The sequence below is a fragment of the Protomyctophum parallelum genome (genome assembly GCF_964188405.1).
Source record: "Protomyctophum parallelum genome assembly, chromosome: 6".
NCBI classification, from domain to species: Eukaryota; Metazoa; Chordata; class Actinopteri; order Myctophiformes; family Myctophidae; genus Protomyctophum; species Protomyctophum parallelum.
In genome coordinates, this window is record NC_139701.1 from 27,523,023 (window position 1) to 27,542,506 (window position 19,484).

At 42.9% G+C, this 19,484-nt stretch overlaps 1 protein-coding gene across 2 annotated transcripts in view; it reads left to right on the forward strand.

Annotated features, from left to right (window-relative positions):
• Positions 1-19,484, forward strand: part of LOC310859763 (uncharacterized protein) — a 137,952-nt gene that overhangs the window by 1,849 nt on the left and 116,619 nt on the right. For both annotated transcript variants that reach the window (XR_014569337.1, XM_083766472.1), the window contains exon 2: positions 17,149-17,219. Coding sequence is in view for 1 of the 2 variants with exons in the window: in XM_083766472.1 (XP_083622598.1) it covers positions 17,149-17,219 (71 nt within the window). In the remaining variant the exon portion in view is untranslated. The remainder of the gene's footprint in view (positions 1-17,148; positions 17,220-19,484) is intronic.

Here is a 19,484-nt window from a genome sequence, read left to right on the forward strand (position 1 = left end):
GGCTAGTTCAGTGTTGCTTTGAGCAAGCATGTGTAGGAATGAAGGTGGTAGGACTAGGATGCAGGTCAAATCAAAGCTGGTATTAGGAATGAGGTGTAATGAGAGGTTTGTTTGCAGTATGAATATGAGGCTGGACAAAATGTCAGCAGGAAATGTGTGTTATTATGTATTGACATTGGGATGTTTCCAACACTTTGTTGAATTCATGCCAAAAATAATTCAGGATGTTCACGATGTTAAAGGGGGTCCTAGTGTCTGGTACTATACAGTGGTCACTGATTGCATAATTGTCTCATGCATGCAGCATCAGCCAAATGGACCTGTGCATTGCTGTGCTCAGCCTCAACTTCCATGTTATGACATACACCTCATTCTGACATCCTGTGCTGCATATACTTTCCCTACTGTACTCTTTCGACTGTAAGCCAATGTGAGTGAAAGCCAGAGTGATTCCTAGAAAACACAATATGGTCACCATCACTCAAGTAGGCCTACATTATTTATCAGAGGGAACACCACAACGGTACGATAGATGCACAATATGTACAATAAATAAAAGGCAAGCTTTTCTCAGAACATGAACATATATATACCGTGTAGCAGAGTGGCTCACACAACCTCAGCCTGATGACCTAAAAAGTGTAATATCTGCCCCGAGCTAAAGGGAATTCCCTTTTGCTTAATGGTTAAGATGTTCTCTTTCAACACGGGAGACCCGGGTTCGAAGCCCGGGTGTTACATTAGGTCCGTGACCCGGAGTAGGGCTTCCCCGTGGGAGGTCAAAAGTGGGGTGAGTGTAACTGATTGGCTCACAACCTCAGCCTGATGACCTTAAAAGTCTAACATCCCCCTCGAGCTAAAGGGAATTCCCTTTGGCTTAGTGGTTAAGATGTTAGACTGTAAGTTCCATGGCATCACAAAGAACAAGATTGTCCAAGTAAGATGTCATTGTAGAATAGGTATAGGGTCGTGTGCACCAAGAATGCATTTTCAAAGGATTTATTCTCTACATCACAAGTAAGATGTCACCACACAATTTGACAGGGCATTCTACTTCCATCTCAGCGTCTTTGTTCATTTCAACGTTACGTACATCAATAATATTCCATCTTGGCTTCGTTGTTTCAACGTACATCACTGAAGATGTAACGTCTCTTAAGAATACACACACATGGTCCGGGCTTAGCTGGTGTAGCGGTCTGGTTCAAATCCCGATCCCGACAACCTTTGCTCTGTGTCACTCCCCATCTCTCTATTTCCTGTCATTCTACTGTCTATGAATACACACACATATTAGGCTACTAGTATGAAATGTTGGATCCCATTCCCAATTGATTCGAATAAAAAGTCATATCATGTGCCATCTGTGATGGATATTTTCTTTGGTATTTTATGTTCACATCTTATTACTATGTTAAAAAAGACCTTGTATCTGGTGTACAGGACTGCCCTGTCACCCAGTGATGTTATATCAATATTTGCATTGTATTAATTCTATTATCAGCTGTCGCCCACTCCAGATAGAAAAATGGAGTACGACCTGACAAACAACTTTGCCCTAAAGATGAGGATAAAAACACCCTCTCACCCCGTGAGATAAAGAGTCAACAACAGAATCCTAATCACGGGACGTGATTAAAGTCAAAAACAGGATTCAGACTATCGGACACTCAGACTGCCGCATGACACTGTACTCTGATAACCACCTCTCGACCTATTGCAATGTGACAGCTGAATTCTGTATCTATGACATGTTTTCCAGTATATATGTTTGTGCAAAATGATGTAACTGGGTTCAGAACACTTACAGTACAGAGAATTCTCTCTCCTACTTCCTTGAAATTCTTGTAACAACGCTTGAACCTGAAGACTTCACTAAAGATCTGATTGCTTTACATGGTGTCCTGTGTGAAAATTCTTTTAAGGTCTTTTCCTCTCTGGTTTTCACTAGAGAGAATACTTTGGGTGAATACTTTTGGGTGGTCTTGATTGATTGAGGTTTCTCACGGTTCAAAGGAAGAATAGATAAGGTGGAGTTGCAAATAATCCAACAATCTGTCATTACCTACTGTATGTACTTAACAGTGCACCCTGTGGGTCCCCGGAACTTCCAGACCCACAGAAACGTGCCCAGATTGACAGCCCGGTTCCGGCTTGTGATTAGCTGATCACCCCAAAGCGATGATTTGATTGGCTGAGCAAAGTACATATTGAAGCTAAAAGTGAAGGCAGAAAAGTGAAGACCGAAAAGTGAGAACGCAAATTGTGATTGGCCAGAATGTGATGATGTATGATGATAAGAGCACCCCTCACTTCACACAGGTGTGTGTGTGTGTATTCTCACCTGTTATAAGATCGCAGTACACAGATCTGCCGTCACCAGTATGCTGTCTGTCTATCTGTCTGTCTGTCTGTCTGACTGTCTTGACTGACTGACTGACTGACTGACTGTCTGTCTGTCTGTCTGTCTGTCTGTCTGTCTGTCTGTCTGTCTGTCTGTCTGTCTGTCTGTCTGTCTGTCTGTCTGTCTGTCTGTCTGTCTGTCTGTCTGTCTGTCTGTCTGTCTGTCTGTCTGTCTGTCTGTGTGTGTGTGTGTGTGTGTGTGTGTGTGTGTGTGTCTGTGTGTGTGTGTGTGTGTGTGTCTGTGTGTGTGTGTCTGTGTCTGTGTCTGTGTGTGTGTGTGTGTGTGTGTGTGTGTGTGTGTGTGTGTGTGTGTTTAGCATCTGCAGGTTCCCCCATGACAGGAAAAGGGCAAACCAATAAAGGCCAGTGGAAGTTTACTCACAGCCCTTTGTCTGCTAGCTGTCTTGTGGACTGAGTCAATCTTTACTCTGGTCTGCATTGACCTCTTGACTCCTGTGACCAATCTGAGTGTTTTGGGAGCAAAAAGGCCAGAGGGCCTGACAGACAAGTGGCAGACTTGGCCCTGTGCTGTGTTGCAAATGAAGTATCTTCTTCATTCTTACTCTTGCACAAGGTTTTGCCCAACCGCACTGCAATTCTCACTCTTTACTTTAGTTTAACAAAAAGTTACCCTTAAGGTTAAGTGTGTACACCCAGAGAGTTAAACTAACAGTCATAATAGGTATACAGGACATATTGACCCAGTGTCAGACTTGCCCAAAGGTGAGCAGGTTTTAATCAATTGTAACCCCACTGTTGACCAACACAACCTGAATGTTAGGCTATCTATTTATAAGGTCACAATGCGACCAGCCGGGGCGCCTGATGGAGGGGAAAGGAACTGGTTGGAATAACGTGTTCCTTCCACGCGCTACGTCCAACCAGGGAAACTCCCCCCTGTCAGGTGTAAAGGAGCAACTTGGACACTCAAGCACGAAGGAAGCATGAGTTAAGTCCGTTGCTCTCCCCAGGTTGGCGGAGGGTGTGTATAGCCCAGGATCACATTAGATGATTGACACAGGGGTGAAAAATGGGTTACAAATCGTGGGATAAAAAACATATATATAAAAAAACAATGCGACATGTTGCAAGTTTGCAACGCGGTATAACCTTGTAGATCAGCTGTTTTTGACACATTTATTTTTCACACCAGAATAGAGATGCTAGAGATCAAGTGGTTAATTAGTCCAGTCTTTAGTGTGGTTCCAGCCATAGAGCAATTAACAGTTTCCGTGCTTTGAATGGATTACTCCAGGTTAATGTCGCTGCCATATCGGACATACGCGACTTTTGTTTTATGTGTTTAATCCGCCGCAATGTAATAATTAAAAAGAAAATCCGTCTTCGCCGCGGAGAAAGAGAGTAGGTGCATCTGTTTAGATGAGGAAAACGGAAATCGTCACATGCTGTGGGCTGCTAGGGCTTCTGGGAAATTGAGGCCAATGCAAACAAATGGGGTTCAACGCCTCATGGAGGAGGGTCCTGTGCTGCGTCTTCCGGGTGTACCAAGATGGCGGGTGGTCCGGCCGTTCATAACAAACGGGGGAAGCTTTTTTCACTCGATTTTCGCGGATTAAAAGCCCAAATAATTCAGCGTATGCTCTAAAGGTAACAATCTCGGCAGTGAAGGGGGGTTGATTAAAAGTCTGGTAAATCGTTTTCCGCAGTCAAACTGTTAATTAACCATATTTACAAAGGAAAAACTAAATGCCCGTTATTTTGGTCAGTGAGTGTGGTGGGGAGCAAGCACTGCAAAACCTGGAAAGTGTTAACATTCTAATTATTGCTACTGGCAATTTTGGACGTGTGAAGAGGATGAATCAACTCAATGATTTCATAATGAAGTCATAAATTTGAACCAGATACAGGTGCTGAGGCTTTAACGTTGCCAATAGGAACAGACATTGGCCCATGATCAATGACTCATTCATGTTAAAGAATGTTATGGTTAGAGATAGCGGAGGTGAGCATGAGGGAACACAGAGTCTGATTTGCAAGGAACTCAGACACTTTCATTCAGAGAACTTTCTGAGGGAAATTCAATAATTTGGTCATTGGCAACAAAATATGGTGAATTGCAACAATGTAGCCTATGAGTCTTTCTCCTAGCCAGAACCTGATAGTGTGTGTTTGGGGGGAAATCGGTAACAGTCTAACAGGGTGCCGCCATCTTTCTCTCAATGAACACACAGCACAGCCTGGGCAGATTGTAAGGGAAGTGAAAACACACTCCGCTAGCTTAGCCACTGCTAAGCTGCCGCGATAGGTTACAAAACACACCCGCGATTACTAGTTGCAATATAATTTGTTGGCAACAAATGCATTACTGTGGCGGTCGACGGTCAGTCCTGCCTATGTTCCAGATTTGATTTACTTCTGTACATCTTTAGAGCAGCTCACTTCATGTGAGTGCTGTTTTGACTTGGGCTGGTCAGAACCACAGAGCTGCCAAGGTGTCAAGAGTCTGTCAAAGCCTCCCAGGTCAAGTCTCATAAAATCCAAGTGTGAAAAATTATATTGTTAAGGCTGCACATAGACACATGCTGTGAATGTACTTTATTCTGTACAGTAACAACTAGAAATGCACTCTCTCGAGATGCCAACTTGCACAAGTAGACCTGTCATGTATGGCCTACTTGTGCGCAAGCAGAGTGTGCCATGAGGTGCGCTCACAACTCCTAGGGCACTAATAACTAACTAATGTCTAATAAAACTGCTGTTCTAAATCCGTTTAGACCCTTACCGTACCTTAGTTACATGACCAAGAATCGTGGTCCCTTATTGGCTGTTGATGGTGACGTAATCTTAAACAAGAGAGGACACGTCATACATACCCAGACATACATACAGTACAGACAGACATACATACAGTACAGACAGACAGACAGACATACAGTACAGACAGACAGACAGACAGACAGACATACAGTACAGACAGACAGACAGACAGACATACAGACAGACAGACATACAGTACAGACAGACAGACAGACAGACAGACAGACAGACAGACAGACAGACATACATTACAGACAGACAGACAGACAGACAGACAGACAGAAAGAACATACATAACCAGCTGATCGCAGTACTTGCACGCTCTGCTTGCGCAAATAAAATATAACTATGATAATAATCATCCCAAATACATTTCAATGAAAGGTAAAGCTCAGTCCTCAGCCATTTTGGTTTGATATTCCGACAATATGTTGTCTGCCACAAGTAAAACTATGTAAAACATTGTACCCTGTCTGTCTGTATCCAATGTATGTTCCGTGTCAGGCATGCCCAATTCCAAATAGTCTAGGCCAGTCTATGACATCATAGATCATATTGATACCATACTCCATATGGGGGTTGCATATTTCTTTATAGTGTATATTTATTTAGACTGATCTGGTCGACTTCCCTCTTAGGGCGCATCACATATACATGTGATGTGTATAACAAAAGCTCTATCACCTTCTGTTATGAGCCTTGCCGTGGTGGTCACCTTGAGGAGCAGCTGGTCTCCCGATCTGAGTTTGCAGGTAGGCACATAGTGGGGGACCTATATGAATATATATATGTTGCTCAAAAGCGCATGAGGTGATTTCACTCCTCCTTCCGGGTAGGAACAGAGTGCATTCTGGGATTCATTGACTGTCATTGCACTGAAACAGCGTTCACGTGTCATCATGAACATGTGCAATGATAGTCAACGGACCAGCGCGTTCATGTGTTTGGCCCAGTGCTGCAATACCAAATTCGGCCACTATGTCAATTTCGCCACAGGGTTTCCTCCGGGTGCCGTCTCTATATAGACTGGGTAAACCCACTCCCCCTGCTGGACAACATTTCATTCTGCCAGGAGGGGTGAGTCTGGCTAAATGGTAATACAAAGTCCTTAAGATTGTATCAGCTTTGGTACGAGCCAATCCGCGACCGAGCTCAGGGCTCTGTGATTGACAGCGCACGTTGGCCAATCAGGAACGATTTGAGCAATTGATGACGTGTGAACTCCTCGACTCATTCACAACAACAAACATGGGAATGAGGAAGTAGGAACGGAACGCTTAGATGACGCCTCTTGTTTTGATATACGCTGATTGGCTGAAGGGGTTGTCCGTCAACGCTACTCTCCCGCCCCACGGCTAAACAGCCACACAGGCGATTATGCCAGACTCACCCCTCCTGGCAGAATGAAATGTTGTCCAGCAGGGGGAGTGGGTTTACCCAGGCTAGTCTCTATATACTCTAAGGTTGTGCATGGTCGTGCGTGTAGGAGAGCTACCATCCCATCGCCTGAAGGGATGCGACGCTCTTGATTGGTTCAGAAACTCAGAGCCTTCGTTTCAGGTTGAAACTTCAAAAAGACAAATTGCGGTAAAAATGTTATGGATAAATAGAGTGAATAGAATGAAATTCCAATATAATCTTTATTTATTTTGTCTTTATCCACAAGTAATGGGGATACGTTATTTATTTTATTTATAAATCGACCAAGAACTGTTTCATTGCCCATTGCTTTTGTTAACCACGTTAAGTTAACATTTCAGAGTTGTTCTTGTGGATTAACAGCTTCACATGGTTTGTTGCCTGTTGCCAGTAATTGATTTGGTAAGTGACTTGCCAAATTAGCCATATAAACAATATACAAACAATGCCACTACTTGAAAAATCACACCCTGACAGTTGACAATGATAAACTTAAGAAAATGGTTTCCCTTTCCTTATGAAAATTGTAAACAATACTTAAGTGTACCTTGTTTGGCTTTTGGTTGCCAAGTGAAATTATCCAAGTGAAATTTTCCTCTCAGCCTTTCCTCATCTGAATGAACCATTGTTAAAGATCCAACCATTTTTTAAGGGAGGAAAGTTAGATTTCCTCAGTGGTGGATTAATGTTTTGAAGCAGGGAGTTTTAAGTAGTGATTATTTATAGTCTTGACATGGCACCCACTCCTCACATAGTGGTATTTCCCTTAGTCAACAGAGCAGTGTTTGGGGAGCTTTGTTTTGCCTTCACCAGTCATTCCCATAAACCACTGAGAGTGTCCTGTCATTGAGAGAGGGATTTTCTCAGGATTTATAAAGAAATGAAGAGACACATACAGGGACAAGGACAGTGGCGTGAAAATAGCTGATCTACAACCTCTCAACAGCATTTTGAGCTTGTAGTTTTGCTATTTCTCCAGAATGTTCACCCATTATGCCCAGAATAGGGATACGTGGTTAAGAAGGTCAAGGGCACTGCCCACTTTGAATCGGGTTAACAGTTACAAGATGCTACAAAGTTCATCGTCCAGCAGTGGGAGGGACACCTGACAATTGCTGACGTATTGGAAGATTCACCATACACTTCGTCGTCGTTAATTGTGGGTATGGTGACAGGGACCAGACAGACAGACAGACAGACAGACAGGCAGGCAGACAGACAGACAGACAGACAGGCAGGCAGGCAGGCAGGCAGGCAGGCAGGCAGGCAGGCAGGAGGCAGGCAGGCAGGCAGACAGACAGACAGACAGACAGACAGGCAGACAGACAGACAGACAGACAGACAGACAGACAGACAGACAGACAGACAGACAGACAGACAGACAGACAGACAGACAGACAGACAGACAGACAGGACTGACCGAAGATGGCCTTGCTTCTCCAAATGGGGATGTTATGTCTAACGTGTTATATTTAGTTTATGACTTCTTCTTCTTTTGCCTACCTTTAAACACTGCCAAGTTTTAAGCTGAACCAGCTACTCTATTGCTTTATAGGCCTAAATGTCATTTTCCCACTCCCTCAACAGATGAATGATTGAATTCATACACTCCCTGCCCCCTCTCTTATTCCTTTTCCCTGTTGTGAAGGGGTGGGTGGGTGGGGTGGGGGGGGGGTCTGTGTTCCCGGCCATGGAATGTCACACTGCTTTCTCGATGGGTAACAGGTGACAGGGCTCGTGTTGTTTCTCCTTATAGTCTCTCTCCCTCCCCGCCTACCCCACCCCCTCCCTTTCCTCTTACCCATCTCTCTCCGTCTGTTTGTCTGTCTGTCCGTCCGTCCATCCGTCTGTCTGTCCGTCTTTTTCCAAGCTGGATGGCCTACTGCTCTGGGAAAACAAACATGGCTGCCTCGCCTGTTTTGCTTGCTTGAATAGCAAGTACCAATTCTCAACTTTCAATTTCACAGTTATACATGGGAGAAAAAACGTGTCGGCATCATCCATTCTGTATGACCAACACACTGGCTCTGGTCAGAGACATTTAGTTTTAGTATAATGTCAGCTTGTGATTGATAGTGCCCTTAGGTAAGCTTATGTCATTAGTTACTATGTATCCTCACTCCTCAGTTCTTTTGGACTGCCGCCATACTCTTTTTTTAACCCTTTTTTACTCTTCATTTCAATTGCCAGAAGCCTCTGATTCAAGTTATGGCAGCTGCTGTTACTGTACATGTACTGTGTGGTAGCTATCTAATTATGTCATTGTGATTGATTTGGTTTTGAACGTATGGGTATCTCGACTCTTTCAGTATATAAATCTTGGTGTACTCGGCAGCATAAACATAAAAAGGTAGATGCCTCTTCCGGCTCTGGGGCACGTGTCTTTGTTGAAGGTAAAATCTTCCCGAGATTCCCAGTTCTAGGCTATACAGTGGGGGGGAGGGGGGGATTCTTTATTATTTCCACACAATAACTAAGGTATACCAGTAAGACGCCTGAGGGCGAGAAGCCTGAGGGCTGAAACAACAGTTTCTTAATACGGCACAGTTGAGAAGCAGGAGTTATACTATTAATCTGGTGTCAGTGAGGTCAGAGCGTTTTTATATTGGTTTTATATAGGTTTTGTATAGTTGTTTAAGTATGAATAACATTGTGTGTGGCCATGTGAGCTTGCTCTGTGGAATACAGCACAACACAGTAATAATGCAAAGATTTATTGTGTTTTCTGTACTGTATACGGCTCGCGACGGTGTCCGCCATGAGACTGGCGGTGGTGCTGCTGGCATTCTCTGACCAGACGGTGCCGCCGCTCGTCGGCAGTCTCCTCCATCAGAGTGTGGAGGTCGTTCTGCTGGGGCAGATCGGTGTGTGCACGCATCCGCCTGGGTGACGGCAGACTGCTGGGCGAGTGCTGTCGCTTTGGCATGGGATGAACTTTGACCAAAAAATGCACAATGAATATCGTGTCTTGAGTGTAGAGGGTTTGATGATGTCAGACAGTCTGACATCATATATGATCACGTATATGTCAGTCTGACTCAGACTGACATATACGTGATCATATATGGAGACATGATGTCACGATGCGTGACCATATATGGAGACGTGGGTGACTACTGACTAGACATGATGTCACGATGCGTGACCATATATGGAGGCGTGGTGTGACTGACGGACTGACGGGAAAGTTTTCATAGTAAATGTGACTTGCGGTCGCAATAATGACATAATTCAATGTTGAAAATAGGTGGTATTCCCCTTTAAGTGTGTTTTATTTAATTTATTTAAAAGCTTAGCCTGTAATTGGATTTTCTTTTCTTTTATTAAAGTTCTAGCAACAGCCATAGGCTATATGCTTCCATTTACAAATGTTTCCAACAAAAAAAAAGTTCCCCCGTAAAATCGAGCCCTATAAAAAAGTTTGAGAACCCCTGATCTGCAAGTGCAGTGAAGGTGTAATTGAGCTGACAGGGGTCAGCAACCTTAAATGTCAAAAGTGCCATTTTTACCCAAAACATTAATACAAAATCAAATGTGTTCAATGTGTGTTCAAAGTGTGTAGAACTTGCATGTTGTTGCTGTCAGACTAGTCTCGAGTTTCAAAGGAAAAGAGGGCGCTGTTTTTCCTTTCTTTTTTGATGGGTTCTCAGATTGCTGTCTTCGTCACACAATTGTGTCACACAAAAGTAGCAAACATACCGTAGCCGATTTACAAGTTCACAACGCGTTGCAACATGTCATGTGACTCAGAGTCATATTATTGTTAGTTTGTAGATCTGCTATTTGTGCTACTGCGGCCACTGCTGCAGAGCTGACAGGTAGTATGCTGTCGTTCCCTGATGTCATTGCTAGGGACACATGCATCAGTAAGCAGGAACTGGGAATGGCAATGAAGTACCGGAAAGTCTGGCGTGGCATTGTGAAATCCATGATCTCGACCGCGGTCGAAAAATGATGATGATGATTTGTGCTACAGTAAGCTTGATGTTTTATTTTAAGTGAAAGTGGAATTGTTGTTTAAATGTGGGTTTTATAAACATTGAACCAATGAGCGTGTGCTGTGAGCCTGTGACTAAATAATAACTACATGGATCCACTGGAACACAGGTTCTTCTTTCTATTACAGACAGACGTACAAGGTTTCCACCCGACAGCGACTATGTGTAGCACAGCGCAAAGCTCCTGTGACAGCCATTCACTTGTTATTGTCATCCTCTTGACACTAATTAGCCCGTGGACCCCCTTTAAAAAAAATATGCCCATAAGAGAAGATTTTTACGGCTCTAGCAGTGATTCTCAATCTCAACCCGTTTAATTTCAAGGACCCCCAGTTTGACATACATATTAGTCTACAGACCCCCATTTCTATCTCTGGGACCCCCAATTTATATTGCAAAATCAATGTTAATTTAACTCGAGTGTACAAATTGAACCAAAATGGAACCGAGTACAGACCCATAAGGGTCCATTTGGTTCCAAACTATCATTTAGCTGGGGACCCCCTGGAACTCCCTCAATGAACCCTGGGGGTCCCCGGACCCCACTTTGGGAACCACTGCTCTAAAGGAGCTGTCTCCTTGTGATTGTAACACTGTCTGCAGTCTTTGTGTTGGACATGGTGGGCAGTGCCACCTAGAGGCGGGGTCAGTGGGGGTCAAATACCTTGGGTGCTGAAGTTTCAGGTGTCCTTCCTTTCCCACAGATCACCTTCTAAAATATAAAATGTAAATAGTAAATGTAATAGGCAAGTCAAATTACTATAATTTTGTCACATTTCAGAGACAACCTAACACAGTAAAATTGAGTGTTAGTTTAACTCTGAATGTGTAAACTGACCCATATGTCCTTAAAGCAGTGGTTCTCAAACATCTTTCTCTAAGGTTACCCCTTTAAATAACCATTTTCATCCATGTCACCCCTGAGTTACTTTATAAAACCTTACAACTATGTCGTATTATGCTACATAAACATGTAAATCTTACCCCACTAACATACAGTGTGTCATGAGGAAAACTTGTTGTGAGCGTGTAGATCAGATAGTTTTGATGAAGAGATTTGGTGTAGACTGAATTGAACGCACCAAGTAGAGTGCAGTTCAACTCAGGTCTGTTTTACAAAGTCAAATATTATCAAAGGATTTTGCGGTACCCCTGGTCTTGCGTCACGGCACCCTAGGGTGACATGGCACCCTGCCCTAAAGGCCAAATTCCATAGTTGATTTCTAGCCTTCCTTATGAGAGCCTTGTTAATGTGACCCCAAGGAAAGCTAATTTTGAACTTCTTTTGAAAACAGTTACAAAGCACTTCTTCACACAGCATCAAAGAAAAACAAAACATATTAGCATGAAAAGATAAGAACACAAAAACGGCAGTAAGTACAAGTCTATAAAAGTGTGTTTTAAGTGATTTAAATGACACCACTAAATTTGCTAGCCTGCTCCCCCCCAGACAGGTCATTTTGAATGTCCAGGGGCCTTCGGTGGAAAAAGGACCCATCACCTTTTGTCTTGGGGGTGGAGAGGGGGCACCAAAGATCACAGGGGTGAGGCCTTGTTGTCTGTTTGGAGAGAATGTCCAAAAACATACATGTTGCACAAAAGAACTTGCAGAGTTGGTGTGCACGTGCGTGTGTGAGGGGTATCAGCTTTTGGGAAGCTCCAAGGAAAAAAGGTTCTAGAGTAGACCAGAGTGACCTTGCCTGAGGATCTCAGTCTGCGCTTCTGCTCATAGGGTCAAACGTTCTGTGTAGGAAGGGGCTGAACTGAGCCGTGTCTTAAAGGTAATGAATCAATAAATAAGATGAATAGGTAACCAAAGAAAGTAGGCTAAAATTGTGTAATGAGTTCTGAGTCTGCTCTTCTGATTTTAGTTAACAGCCTGGCTGCTGCGTTCACAACTAATTTAATGTGGCATAGGTTTTCCTTTTAGAGGAAGTTAGCTCTTTAACTCTATCATTGGTTAGGTACACTTATGATGACACACGTATGACTGAAACTAAACCGCTTGGAACCTTTTTTGGATAAATTGTAATTTAAACACTTCAATGACTGAGTCCCCCAGGGCTTTATACTTGATCTGCTCCTTTTGTCCCCCAATCCAAATATCTTACCGTAAGTGGAAATTTAGCGATCTACAGTATAAGCTCACAATGTGTTGCACTGGGACTTATTGTGAGCTTGTAGATCTGCTATTTTCACTCTATGTTAGACCCTATGTTAGGGATGTTAGACTCTATGTTCAGTGATTGTAGGATTCATGTGGTTAATTTAGTGTGAGTGCCTAGCAGAGAATGCACATGCTTCTGTTGTTTGTAGAACATGCTGCAGGACCTCGCACACGCACACACAAACACACGCACAGTCGCACACGCACACACACGCGCGCGCACACACGCGCGCGCACACACGCGCACACACACACACACACACAGTCACACACACACACACACACACACACACACACACACACACACACACACACACACACACACACACACACACACACACACGAGACAGACGTAATCACTTTTTTGCTTAAAAGATTGCAAAAATATAAAAGCTCACAAAGCTCACAAAGCTTAAAAACAATGTTGTGAGCTTCTGATTTTGCTATTGACACTGTAGGGCATTCATTTATAAAACAAAAAGTAAAAACATACAAAGTATAAATTACGGAGAGACAAGGTTTCTGCCTGACAGTAACAATTTGCTGGAGCTATGTGCTGCATTCAGTTATTATGTAACAGCCACTTCTGCTTTGTGTTTTTATCGTCTTGGGACAATAAAAACATGACACAAAAATGTGCCATGTGACATTTTTATGTTTTAAAATACGCCCAGCATTGAAAATACACAGATGCGGATGCCTCACTGAACATAGACAAATGTCCACACAGGATGACATTTCTGAAGACGTCTCAGTTTTCCCTGTTTCATTGCTGTAAACAGCTGACTGTGTAATGAAATCTTCCAAAAGGTGGGGGCTTAGGGCAAGATTAACTTGGTCACTAACAGCAGGCACAGCTGGATCACAAGCTGCTACCAGTCCTTTTACCATGGCCTAGCGAGGGACATTAGAAGGAACATTCAGGTGAAGCAGGCAGGAAAGTAGGGAGGCAGTAAGTAGTCTGGCCTATATATGTAACAGAGCTTGTTGTAAATAAACTGAAGAAAGTAAGCCTGCATGTAATGTTGCATTGACATTAAGCATCAATTTACAATTTAGGCATTTAGCAGACGGTCTTAATCCAGAGCGACTTACATTAAGCAAGAACAAAAAAAGCATGGGAATACATCACATACATCACATAAAAACATTTATCATGAAACATGCGTAAGCTAAGAAAGTAACAGTGGAATATCTATATAATGAAACTATACATATAAACTATACATATATACTACTATGCTATACATATGTACTATGACGTGCTATGACAACATACAATGCAATTATAGTGCAAGTGCTGTCTACATAACATGCTATAAGTCTGTATCAAATGCTATCTACAGTAAGTCTACAGAAATGCTATCTAAGGGGGGTGGGGTAAGTGCTATGGGCCATGATGGAGTCTGAAAAGGTGGGTTTTCAGACTACGGCGGAAGATTGGGAGTGATGCTGCAGTTCTGACTGCAATGGGAAGTGCATTCCACAGTTTTGGAGCCAGAAGGGAGAAGAGTTTGGTACGTGTGGAGCGTTGTCCCGGCATTTTTAGTGAGGGTACTTCCAGCTTCCCTGCGTTGGCTGATCTGAGTGCGCGGGAGGGTTTGTAGGGTTCGATCATACTTGCAAGATATGGGGGAGCCATACCTTTGGTTGCTTTGAATGCCAGCATCAGAGTTTTGTATTCTGTGCGGGCAGCGGCCGGGAGCCAGTGGAGGGAGCGGGGGGTGACATGTGAGAATTTTGGCTGGTTGAAGACCAAGCGAGCTGCAGCATCTCACTGTTATTGTTTTTAACTGACTATGCACTATATGCATGGGGGCGGCAGTGTCTCGGGTAGAGTGGCTGGTACAGAGGCTGGATGGGAACTGTGAGGTTCCCAATTCGATCCTGGGCTCCCCCAGAGTTAGTGTCGAAGTGACCTTGAGCAAGACGCTGAACCCCTAATTGCCCCGATGTGCCTTGGTTTCCTCTGCCATCTTAAAATATTTAGTGCCAGAGAATAGATTTGTGTTGTTAAAACAAGCTCACAACGCGTTTTTCAAATAGCCAATTTTATATACTGTAGGGTTAAACAGATTTTCATGCTTTTTTAACTACTTTTGCTCAAGGACCCCTGGGGGTCTCCAGATCCCACTTTGAGAGCCACTGCAGTAGGTAACATGAAAGGACTCGGATGGTGATAAATAACTGATAACCCCTAAGGGCTGATAAGTGATAATAACTAATAAACCAATCAGTCAGTGCTTGGAAATACGTTGGCAAATAATGGTTACATCCTCACCTCAGAGCTCTAAACATGTCAAACAAACATAGATTACATTTGTCCACCAAACACAATTTCTGCGGATAGTGTGATTGAATTCATGGCTGAGGGGAGAAATTATACTGTCTCTCCTTGTCTTTGTGCCTAAATCAGGCTATTATGTGAATGCATGTATTCCCTCATCTTTAAATTTGTCAGCTGATTGGACTGACTAGACTTTATTAAAGCGCAGATAACATGCATTTTAAAACTGCTTTTAATATTTAATATCATATTGTCTATGTCCCTCAAAGTTATTTCTAATGGTTTGAGCCTCAATCACCTCTCTGATATAACCAGTCCTTGTCATTTCTTTCTGGACTTTGAAAGCAGTTTTAGATGCAGTACCACAATGTCCTGAGGTGGTGGGGGTGCTGATATGCAGATTATTTAATATTTGAGTCATTATAATACTGATGCTAGATAAAACCAGGCTTGTTTCCATTACATGCCAACTTGGGAAATCAACAATGGCGGACATTGTAAACAAAGTGGAAATGCACATTTGGAACTGAAGACTGAATAAGAGGAGGAATTATACAAAGTAGGGTGACATTGATGACATCACGATGAGGCCAAAATCAGTTGAGCTGTTCCAGAGAGAAATTTCCATTAAAGCACCTGTATGATATGAAAGCCTGATTGTTCAAAATTGGTTATTTGTGGGGATAGAAAACACATATGGGAGCCCCAAAAACACAAAAGAAATGGAAAAAGTTGAATTTTATGTTATAGGTCCTTTAAGACAATGTCTATGGTGCTGAAATACACAATGCTTGGTTGGCTTATGTCACTACATCATTTGTCATCATATGTCCCCCATAACTCTCAGAGTTATACAGACCTGTAAGGGTATAGCCTATGGTAAAATATATTTTCAGTGAGAGTTACCTGCAGTAACACTGATTGTGTTATTCAAGTCAGCAGGATACTGTCAGTTGTACTACAATTTACTACTGCCAATTTACTACACAATTATTTGGCCACGGTTGAGGTAAAACTGTTTCATTCCAAACAGTGGTGTTGGAGAGCGCATAACGTGTAATTTATTATTAATGAACATTTGTGAAATAGTCCATGATGTTTGAAATTAAGCAACGGAAAAAATGGAAAGTGACTGGCCAAGCTACTGTCCCTAACAGTTTACTACTTGCCCTGGCAATCATTATTTGTAGAGAATCATGGCTGACAATACAACAGCTGTTCATTGAATTAGTTGTGTTTTGTTTTTTGTTATGTTTTGTAGAGCCACAAAGTGATGCAAAGCCATTATCATGAAACTGTGTGTGTGTGTGTGTGTGTGTGTGTGTGTGTGTGTGTGTGTGTGTGTGTGTGTGTGTGTGTGTGTGTGTGTGTGTGTGTGTGTGTGTGTGTGTGTGTGTGTGTGTGCGTGCGTGCGTGCGTGCGTGCACTGTGTGTGTTCACCAGTGGGTGCTGGAGGCGTGGTGAGCTTGTAGATTAGATTAGATGGACCTTTGACGTCACAATCATGTAACCATGACTCAGCCTTTTTTTAAGAGTTTTATTTTTGCTGTTTCTGCCTTTATTGAGAGAGATGGGGCGAAGGCACGCGGGAAAGGCCGTCAGGATCGGGAGCCGTACCCGCGGCACGGGTCCCTGTCAGACGGTTGAGCTAACCGCCCGGGCCATGACTCAGCCATAACCATAGAATGAGTTACCAATGCAGCTATGCCCAAATATGGATTGTGTTGTCTAACCTCAATGTATCAGGCGCAAACAAATCAGCCAGATCCATATATGGGCACAAAAGGGGCATGCCCATATATGGCCATATACTGAATTACTGATGACACCAGAGATCTCCATATATGGCCATATCAGTCCGATGCGTGGTAACTCTCGCCTTGAGTCTGTCACACAAGCAGTCAGTCTCATAGTGCAGCTGTAGCTTCACAGCTTGGTTTGTGTGGCTTCATTGACAATCTGCTGGGATAGTAACTTGACTAAATATTAGGTCAGGGAGACAGGGCCATGCTGTTGTTGGCCACTCTGTTTTCTTCCTAAACAATATGAAGTACATACACTGTAACACTGTGTTGTGTGTGTATGTGTCCTTCTAGGTGGAACTTCCTCCTGCTCCTGTCACTATGCTCTGCAGTGCTATCTGCAGAAGAAGACTACCTAACACAAGGTGAGCAACAGATACCCTGGCTTACAGTGACAACTATTTATAAATTCACAAATGTGTGTGTGTGTGTGTGTGTGTGTGTGTGTGTGTGTGTGTGTGTGTGTGTGTGTGTGTGTGTGTGTGTGTATATATATTTTAACTTTTTTCTTCTTTTCCCTCTGTGTGTTAAAGGACAACTTTAGTTTTTTTCAACCAAGGTTCATGTTTTAGGATGTCATTAAAGAAAGTAAAAGATGAGTGTTAATTTTCTTTCATTTGCTGCTTTCTTTCGTTTTAGGGATTTTAGCTCTTTTTGACAGGGGGGCAGGGGCATTCGAGCATGGGGCTAAATATGTATTTCTTTACCAAATTTTATGGTGATTTATTTTATTATTATTTACTATAGTCCTAATAAACCCCAGGAAATTACATCTGGCCACAGAAGATCACAGGATCTACTGAATGTGAAGGTAGCCTACTGGGGAAGGCTTATACTGTGTGTATAGACGGTTCACAGAGGGGTGCCCTGGGCACGGCCATTACTGAGGTGTAATCCATGGAGCAGGTGCTCCGTAGGCCAGGTGTAGCTAATCAGTGCTGCTGCACTCAATGGTACACCTCAGTAATGGCCGCACCCAGGAAACCCTCTGTGAATCGGTCTATAGGCTCAATATGTCAGTTTGTCACATTCAATTGATCCTGTGATATTTTGTGGCCAGATGTAATTTCTTGGGGTTTATTAGGACTATAGTAAATAATAAAATAATAAATCGCCATAATATTTTGTAAAAAAATACATATTTAGCCCCATGCTCGAATGCCCCCGCCCCCCTGTCAGAAACTGCTAAAATCCCTAAAACGAAAGAAAGCAGCAAATGAAAGAAAATTAACACACACCTTTTAGTTTCTCTAATAGCATCCTAAACCATGAACCTTGGTTGAAAAAAAATAAAGTTGTCCTTTAAGCATGTGCAGCAGCTATATCTGGTTGGACCATATAATGTATAACCTAATTCTGATCAGTGTTTGGGTCTATTGTATTACAGATATGCAGATCCAAATAAAATAATTCAAATGTGTGTTTGTGTGTGTGTGTGTGTGTTTGTTTGTGTGCGTGTGTGTGTGTGTGTGTGTGTGTGTGTGTGTGTGTGTGTGTGTGTGTGTGTGTGTGTGTGTGTGTGTGTGTGTGTGTGTGTGTTTGAGGCCGCACACACGTGCGTGCATGTGTGTGTATCTTTCCCAACCATGTGGAAATTTGAGGGGGGCTTCGGCTTCCCTTCTCGTTTAGTCGATTAGTCAGGCAATAATCGATAGAATAATCGCTAAGAAGAAAATAATCGATAGTTGCACCCCTACAAACTCCTACACCGACCGGCGGCTTCCATATGTGGGAAAAGCGAACAACATCTCTATGACCTCAGAGACCCACAGGGAACCTATTAGACCCCATCTTGTTTCCGTTAGTAAAAACCCTCCCATCTGTCTCTATTGAGTCTATTGCTGACCCTTGCCCTCCAGTCATATTAGTGAGGGATCACAAAACCATTTTTATTGCTTTAGGTGTCAATGGACAGACAAGTGGTGACTAATTACTGCTATGTCACAAGTCACATTGTGAAGTGTCAGCATTAACACTCTGCAGTCATTTCAGAATGATTGAATTTTAGCGTGCCCTACTAGTTTCCATTCATATACAGTATAAAAACAGCTGGATGAAATTATTTCCATGTTGATGTCCATGCTTTCTATCAGCTATTTTAGCTAATTTTGAAAACTCTTGAAAGTACCAGATCATTATTATTGGTACCGGTCATTGTCGTCATAATTTATTTTTGCATATTTAAGTTATTTGTTATATCTGCTCGACTGCTCCATTACATTTTTGTATTTTTAAATTTAGTTCCATTTATGGAGATCTCTGTATCTGTCTGATTCTCTGCCTGTATGTGTCCTTTTCATGCCCGGCAGTTTTTACCCATTATGCCTATTGCCTATACAGTATATGGGCATATCGGCCAAATCCGACCAACTTGGAACCAGTCACTGCACTCCCTCGGGTCTTCGGTGATGTGCGCACCAAGTTTTAAGTCACTCGGTCAGATCAGTTCTTGGGATAGGACATAGACAGATACCTCACATGCACACACACACGCACATTATTCAGAGATTTTGCGCATAGTAAGCTGACCATTAATCGTCAACTGATCTTATGCTAGCTTCTTACATCGGTCGGTGGGACAGGCAGTGTGTCCATCGCAGCTGCACCCAGGAGCGTTTCCACTCGTGCTT